Here is a 9191-nt window from a genome sequence, read left to right as displayed (position 1 = left end):
TCATAATATAATAGAGACAGTGTATCTACCAGGTCTGTCATATTATAATAGAGACAGTAGATCTACCTGGTCTGTCATAGTATAATAGAAACAGTAGATCTAGCTGGTCTGTCATAATACAATAGAGACAGTAGATCTATCTGGTCTGTCATAATATAATAGAGACAGTAGATCAGAGAAATTTAACGACTTCGACACTAGCTAAGTAAATTGATATATTTGGTCAAATGCACCACAGCTAGCTAGTTACCGTGTGCAATTTTCAGACAAATGTGCCGGCTCTGTAGATGCTAAAGCTAGGGTCAGGGAGGCACTGCATAGCCAGCTGTGACTGTAACGTTAGTGATATAACTAGCTAATGCAATTTTAAATGATCAATGCACTTTCATTTGCTCGCAGTAGCATTGCTTTCCCTCGGTCTGATTAACAAAACTGATTGCCTATCCGTCCCACCTGGTTGACTACAGATCACCTGCCAAAGTAATGTCAACTGTATCTGTGGAGCCAGTGCGCTCTCATTGACAAATTGAAGCCTGCAGAAGGCATCTGGCGCCTACGTCATGTGAAGGGGGACCTGTTCTCCGGTCCTGAAGATGAGGCCCTGGCCCACTGTATCAGCAAAGACTGCCACATGGGGGCTGGCATCGCAGTTATGTTCAAGAAGAAGTTTGGTGGAGTGGCTGAGCTAAAGGAACAGAAGAAGGTGCCAGGACAATGCGCTGTACTGAAAGGACACAAGCGTTTTGTGTACTACCTGATAACAAAGGAAAAGTACAGCAAAAAGCCCACCTATGACAGCCTGAGGCAGAGCCTTGAGGACATGAGGTCTCATTGCTTAAAAAACGGAGTAACTGCAATATCAATGCCTCGCATTGGCTGTGGCCTTGATCGACTGAGCTGGGACAAAGTGGAAAAGATGCTTGAGAAGGTATTCCAGCCCACAAGTATCAGTATCACTGTGTACACCCTCCCTGTAAAACCCACAGGGAAACCAAGTCCACGGGAAACCAAGTTTCCAATAATGTTTTCTGTAAAACAAAATTAAGTTAAACTCACAGACAACATATCAGCATACTGGTATGCACCTGTACACATTTGCTCTAGGCTGTACTTTTGAAAGAGAATAAACACACTTTTCCTTGAAATCATACCCCTCTTCATCTCTTCTTTACTCCTGTTTTAATTGTTCTATGAAATTGCATGTTCATATTTTGCACTTTAATTACTGTCCTATAATGTGGTCCTTCTGTAGCTCAGTTGGTAGAGCATGGCGCTTGTAACGCCAGGGTAGTGGTTCATTTCCCGGGACCACCCATACGTAGAATGTATGCACACATGACTGTAAGTCGCTTTGGATAAAAGCGTCCGCTAAATGGCATTTATTATTATTATATTATATAGTAGATCTACCTGCTCTGTCATAGTATAATAGAGACAGTAGATCTAGCTGGTCTGTCATAGCACAATAGAGACAGTAGATCTAGCTGGTCTGTCATAATATAATAGAGACAGTGTATCAACCAGGTCTGTCATAATATAATAGAGACAGTAGATCTAGCTGGTCTGTCATAATATAATAGAGACAGTAGATCTAGCTGGTCTGTCATCAAATAATAGACACAGTAGATCTAGCTGGTCTGTCATAATATAATAGAGAAAGTATATCTACTTGGTCTGTCATAATACAATAGAGACAGTAGATCTATCTGGTCTGTCATAATATAATAGGACAGTAGATCTAGCTGGTCTGTCATAATATAATAGAGACAGTGTATCTACTGGTCTGTCATAATATAATAGAGACAGTAGATCTAGCTGGTCTGTCATAATATAATAGAGACAGTAGATCTACCTGGTCTGTCATAGTATAATAGAGACAGTAGATCTACCTGGTCTGTCATAGTATAATAGAGACAGTAGATCTAGCTGGTCTGTCATAGTACAATAGAGACATAGAGACAGTAGATCTAGCTGGTCTGGTCATAATATAATAGGGACAGTAGATCTAGCAGGTCTGTCATAATATAATAGAGAAAGTATATCTACTTGGTCTGTCATAACATAATAGAGACAGTAGATCTAGCTGGTCTGTCATATTATAATAGAGACAGTAGATGTACCTGGTCTGTCATATTATAATAGAAACAGTAGATCTAGCTGGTCTGTCATAATACAATAGAGACAGTAGATCTATCTGGTCTGTCATAATATAATAGAGACAGTAGATGTACCTGGTCTGTCATAGTATAATAGAGACAGTAGATCTCGCTGGTCTGTCATGGTACAATAGAGACATAGAGACAGTAGATCTAGCTGGTCTGTCATAATATAATAGGGACAGTAGATCTAGCTGGTCTGTCATAATATAATAGAGACAGTGTATCTACCAGGTCTGTCAAAATATAACAGAGACAGTAGATCTAGCTGGTCTGTCATAATATAACAGAGACAGTAGATCTACCTGGTATGTCAAAATATAATAGAGACAGTAGATCGAGCTGGTCTGTCATGATATAATAGAGACAGTAGATCTAGCTGGTCTGTCATAATATAATAGAGATAGTAGATCTACCTGGTCTGTCAAATTAGAATAGAGACAGTAGATCTAGCTGGTCTGTCATCAAATAATAGACACAGTAGATATAGCTGGTCTGTCATAATATAATAGAGAAAGTATATCTACTTGGTCTGTCATAATATAATAGAGACAGTAGATCTAGCTGGTCTGTCATATTATAATAGAGACAGTAGATCTACCTGGTCTGTCATAGTATAATAGAAACAGTAGATCTAGCTGGTCTGTCATAATATAATAGAGACAGTAGATCTAGCTGGTCTGTCATAATATAATAGAGACAGTAGATCTACCTGGTCTGTCATAGTATAATAGAGACAGTAGATCTAGCTGGTCTGTCATAGTACAATAGAGACAGTAGATCTACCTGGTCTGTCATAGTATAATAGAGACAGTAGATCTAGCTGGTCTGTCATAATACAATAGAGACAGTAGATCTACCTGGTCTGTCAAATTAGAATAGAGACAGTAGATCTAGCTGGTCTTTCATAATATAATAGTGACAGTGTATCTACCAGGTCTGTCATAATATAACAGAGACAGTAGATCTAGCTGGTCTGTCATAATATAACAGAGACAGTAGATCTACCTGGCATGTCAAAATATAATAGAGACAGTAGATCTATCTGGTCTGTCATAATATAATAGAGACAGTAGATCTAGCTGGTCTGTCATCAAATAATAGACACAGTAGATCTAGCTGGGCTGTCATAATATAATAGAGAAAGTATATCTACTTGGTCTGTCATAATATAATAGAGACAGTAGATCTATCTGGTATGTCATAATATAATAGAGACAGTAGATCTACCTGCTCTGTCATAGTATAATAGAGACAGTAGATCTAGCTGGTCTGTCATAGTACAATAGAGACAGTAGATCTAGCTGGTCTGTCATAATATAATAGAGACAGTGTATCTACCAGGTCTGTCATATTATAATAGAGACAGTAGATCTACCTGGTCTGTCATAGTATAATAGAAACAGTAGATCTAGCTGGTCTGTCATAATACAATAGAGACAGTAGATCTATCTGGTCTGTCATAATATAATAGAGACAGTAGATCTACCTGCTCTGTCATAGTATAATAGAGACAGTAGATCTAGCTGGTCTGTCATAGCACAATAGAGACAGTAGATCTAGCTGGTCTGTCATAATATAATAGAGACAGTGTATCAACCAGGTCTGTCATAATATAATAGAGACAGTAGATCTAGCTGGTCTGTCATAATATAATAGAGACAGTAGATCTAGCTGGTCTGTCATCAAATAATAGACACAGTAGATCTAGCTGGTCTGTCATAATATAATAGAGAAAGTATATCTACTTGGTCTGTCATAATACAATAGAGACAGTAGATCTATCTGGTCTGTCATAATATAATAGGGACAGTAGATCTAGCTGGTCTGTCATAATATAATAGAGACAGTGTATCTACCAGGTCTGTCATAATATAACAGAGACAGTAGATCTAGCTGGTCTGTCATAATATAATAGAGACAGTAGATCTACCTGGTCTGTCATAGTATAATAGAGACAGTAGATCTACCTGGTCTGTCATAGTATAATAGAGACAGTAGATCTAGCTGGTCTGTCATAGTACAATAGAGACATAGAGACAGTAGATCTAGCTGGTCGGTCATAATATAATAGGGACAGTAGATCTAGCAGGTCTGTCATAATATAATAGAGAAAGTATATCTACTTGGTCTGTCATAACATAATAGAGACAGTAGATCTAGCTGGTCTGTCATATTATAATAGAGACAGTAGATGTACCTGGTCTGTCATATTATAATAGAAACAGTAGATCTAGCTGGTCTGTCATAATACAATAGAGACAGTAGATCTATCTGGTCTGTCATAATATAATAGAGACAGTAGATGTACCTGGTCTGTCATAGTATAATAGAGACAGTAGATCTCGCTGGTCTGTCATGGTACAATAGAGACATAGAGACAGTAGATCTAGCTGGTCTGTCATAATATAATAGGGACAGTAGATCTAGCTGGTCTGTCATAATATAATAGAGACAGTGTATCTACCAGGTCTGTCAAAATATAACAGAGACAGTAGATCTAGCTGGTCTGTCATAATATAACAGAGACAGTAGATCTACCTGGTATGTCAAAATATAATAGAGACAGTAGATCGAGCTGGTCTGTCATGATATAATAGAGACAGTAGATCTAGCTGGTCTGTCATAATATAATAGAGATAGTAGATCTACCTGGTCTGTCAAATTAGAATAGAGACAGTAGATCTAGCTGGTCTGTCATCAAATAATAGACACAGTAGATATAGCTGGTCTGTCATAATATAATAGAGAAAGTATATCTACTTGGTCTGTCATAATATAATAGAGACAGTAGATCTAGCTGGTCTGTCATATTATAATAGAGACAGTAGATCTACCTGGTCTGTCATAGTATAATAGAAACAGTAGATCTAGCTGGTCTGTCATAATACAATAGAGACAGTAGATCTAGCTGGTCTGTCATAATATAATAGAGACAGTAGATCTACCTGGTCTGTCATAGTATAATAGAGACAGTAGATCTAGCTGGTCTGTCATAGTACAATAGAGACATAGAGACAGTAGATCTACCTGGTCTGTCATAGTATAATAGGGACGGTAGATCTAGCTGGTCTGTCATAATATAATAGAGACAGTAGATCTACCTGGTCTGTCAAATTAGAATAGAGACAGTAGATCTAGCTGGTCTTTCATAATATAATAGTGACAGTGTATCTACCAGGTCTGTCATAATATAACAGAGACAGTAGATCTAGCTGGTCTGTCATAATATAACAGAGACAGTAGATCTACCTGGCATGTCAAAATATAATAGAGACAGTAGATCTATCTGGTCTGTCATAATATAATAGAGACAGTAGATCTAGCTGGTCTGTCATCAAATAATAGACACAGTAGATCTAGCTGGGCTGTCATAATATAATAGAGAAAGTATATCTACTTGGTCTGTCATAATATAATAGAGACAGTAGATCTAGCTGGTCTGTCATATTATAATAGAGACAGTAGATCTACCTGGTCTGTCATAGTATAATAGAAACAGTAGATCTAGCTGGTCTGTCATAATACAATAGAGACAGTAGATCTATCTGGTCTGTCATAATATAATAGAGACAGTAGATCTACCTGCTCTGTCATAGTATAATAGAGACAGTAGATCTAGCTGGTCTGTCATAGTACAATAGAGACAGTAGATCTAGCTGGTCTGTCATAATATAATAGAGACAGTGTATCAACCAGGTCTGTCATAATATAATAGAGACAGTAGATCTAGCTGGTCTGTCATAATATAATAGAGACAGTAGATCTAGCTGGTCTGTCATCAAATAATAGACACAGTAGATCTAGCTGGGCTGTCATATTATAATAGAGACAGTAGATCTACCTGGTCTGTCAAATTAGAATAGAGACAGTAGATCTAGCTGGTCTGTCATCAAATAATAGACACAGTAGATCTAGCTGGTCTGTCATAATATAATAGAGAAAGTATATCTACTTGGTCTGTCATAATACAATAGAGACAGTAGATCTGGTCTGTCATAATATAATAGAGACAGTGTATCTACCAGGTCTGTCATAATATAACAGAGACAGTAGATCTAGCTGGTCTGTCATAATATAATAGAGACAGTAGATCTACCTGGTCTGTCATAGTATAATAGAGACAGTAGATCTAGCTGGTCTGTCATATTATAATAGAGACAGTAGATCTACCTGGTCTGTCATATTATAATAGAAAGAGTAGATCTAGCTGGTCTGTCATAATACAATAGAGACAGTAGATCTATCTGGTCTGTCATAATATAATAGAGACAGTAGATGTACCTGGTCTGTCATAGTATAATAGAGACAGTAGATCTCGCTGGTCTGTCATAGTACAATAGAGACATAGAGACAGTAGATCTAGCTGGTCTGTCATAATATAATAGGGACAGTAGATCTAGCAGGTCTGTCATAATATAATAGAGAAAGTATATCTACTTGGTCTGTCATAACATAATAGAGACAGTAGATCTAGCTGGTCTGTCATATTATAATAGAGACAGTAGATCTAGCTGGTCTGTCATATTATAATAGAAAGAGTAGATCTAGCTGGTCTGTCATAATACAATAGAGACAGTAGATCTATCTGGTCTGTCATAATATAATAGAGACAGTAGATGTACCTGGTCTGTCATAGTATAATAGAGACAGTAGATCTCGCTGGTCTGTCATAGTACAATAGAGACATAGAGACAGTAGATCTAGCTGGTCTGTCATAATATAATAGGGACAGTAGATCTAGCTGGTCTGTCATAATATAATAGAGACAGTGTATCTACCAGGTCTGTCAAAATATAACAGAGACAGTAGATCTAGCTGGTCTGTCATAATATAATAGAGACAGTAGATCTAGCTGGTCTGTCATCAAATAATAGACACAGTAGATCTAGCTGGGCTGTCATAATATAATAGAGAAAGTATATCTACTTGGTCTGTCATAATATAATAGAGACAGTAGATCTAGCTGGTCTGTCATATTATAATAGAGACAGTAGATCTACCTGGTCTGTCATAGTATAATAGAAACAGTAGATCTAGCTGGTCTGTCATAATACAATAGAGACAGTAGATCTATCTGGTCTGTCATAATATAATAGAGACAGTAGATCTACCTGCTCTGTCATAGTATAATAGAGACAGTAGATCTAGCTGGTCTGTCATAGTACAATAGAGACAGTAGATCTAGCTGGTCTGTCATAATATAATAGAGACAGTGTATCAACCAGGTCTGTCATAATATAATAGAGACAGTAGATCTAGCTGGTCTGTCATCAAATAATAGACACAGTAGATCTAGCTGGGCTGTCATATTATAATAGAGACAGTAGATCTACCTGGTCTGTCAAATTAGAATAGAGACAGTAGATCTAGCTGGTCTGTCATCAAATAATAGACACAGTAGATCTAGCTGGTCTGTCATAATATAATAGAGAAAGTATATCTACTTGGTCTGTCATAATACAATAGAGACAGTAGATCTATCTGGTCTGTCATAACATAATAGGGACAGTAGATCTAGCTGGTCTGTCATAATATAATAGAGACAGTGTATCTACCAGGTCTGTCATAATATAACAGAGACAGTAGATCTAGCTGGTCTGTCATAATATAATAGAGACAGTAGATCTACCTGGTCTGTCATAGTATAATAGAGACAGTAGATCTAGCTGGTCTGTCATAGTACAATAGAGACATAGAGACATTAGATCTAGCTGGTCTGTCATAATATAATAGGGACAGTAGATCTAGCTGGTCTGTCATAATATAATAGAGACAGTAGATCTAGCTGGTCTGTCATAGTATAATAGAAACAGTAGATCTAGCTGGTCTGTCATAATACAATAGAGACAGTAGATCTATCTGGTATGTCATAATATAATAGAGACAGTAGATCTACCTGCTCTGTCATAGTATAATAGAGACAGTAGATCTAGCTGGTCTGTCATAGTACAATAGAGACAGTAGATCTAGCTGGTCTGTCATAATATAATAGAGACAGTGTATCTACCAGGTCTGTCATAGTATAATAGAAACAGTAGATCTAGCTGGTCTGTCATAATACAATAGATACAGTAGATCTATCTGGTATGTCATAATATAATAGAGACAGTAGATCTACCTGCTCTGTCATAGTATAATAGAGACAGTAGATCTAGCTGGTCTGTCATAGTACAATAGAGACAGTAGATCTAGCTGGTCTGTCATAATATAATAGAGACAGTGTATCAACCAGGTCTGTCATAATATAATAGAGACAGTAGATCTAGCTGGTCTGTCATAATATAATAGAGACAGTAGATCTAGCTGGTCTGTCATCAAATAATAGACACAGTAGATCTAGCTGGTCTGTCATAATATAATAGAGAAAGTATATCTACTTGGTCTGTCATAATACAATAGAGACAGTAGATCTATCTGGTCTGTCATAATATAATAGGGACAGTAGATCTAGCTGGTCTGTCATAATATAATAGAGACAGTGTATCTATCAGGTCTGTCATAATATAACAGAGACAGTAGATCTAGCTGGTCTGTCATAATATAATAGAGACAGTAGATCTACCTGGTCTGTCATAGTATAATAGAGACAGTAGATCTACCTGGTCTGTCATAGTATAATAGAGACAGTAGATCTAGCTGGTCTGTCATAGTACAATAGAGACATAGAGACAGTAGATCTAGCTGGTCGGTCATAATATAATAGGGACAGTAGATCTAGCAGGTCTGTCATAATATAATAGAGAAAGTATATCTACTTGGTCTGTCATAACATAATAGAGACAGTAGATCTAGCTGGTCTGTCATATTATAATAGAGACAGTAGATGTACCTGGTCTGTCATATTATAATAGAAACAGTAGATCTAGCTGGTCTGTCATAATACAATAGAGACAGTAGATCTATCTGGTCTGTCATAATATAATAGAGACAGTAGATGTACCTGGTCTGTCATAGTATAATAGAGACAGTAGATCTCGCTGGTCTGTCATGGTACAATAGAGACATAGAGACAGTAGATCTAGCTGGTCTGTC

The 9191-nt window shown here is 37.1% G+C and overlaps 1 protein-coding gene across 1 annotated transcript; it reads left to right on the top strand.

Annotated features, from left to right (window-relative positions):
• Positions 1–230: 230 nt before the first annotated feature.
• Positions 231–1150, top strand: LOC127924525 (ADP-ribose glycohydrolase OARD1-like). The gene is given in 2 exon segments (XM_052509229.1): positions 231–516; positions 518–1150. Coding segments are annotated over 2 exon segments (561 nt in total). The 5' UTR covers positions 231–483; the 3' UTR covers positions 1046–1150.
• The last annotated feature ends 8041 nt before the right edge of the window (positions 1151–9191 follow it).

This window comes from Oncorhynchus keta, unplaced genomic scaffold (assembly GCF_023373465.1).
Source record: "Oncorhynchus keta strain PuntledgeMale-10-30-2019 unplaced genomic scaffold, Oket_V2 Un_contig_4218_pilon_pilon, whole genome shotgun sequence".
Classification (NCBI taxonomy): domain Eukaryota; kingdom Metazoa; phylum Chordata; class Actinopteri; order Salmoniformes; family Salmonidae; genus Oncorhynchus; species Oncorhynchus keta.
This window is presented reverse-complemented; position numbering and strand designations above follow the sequence as displayed.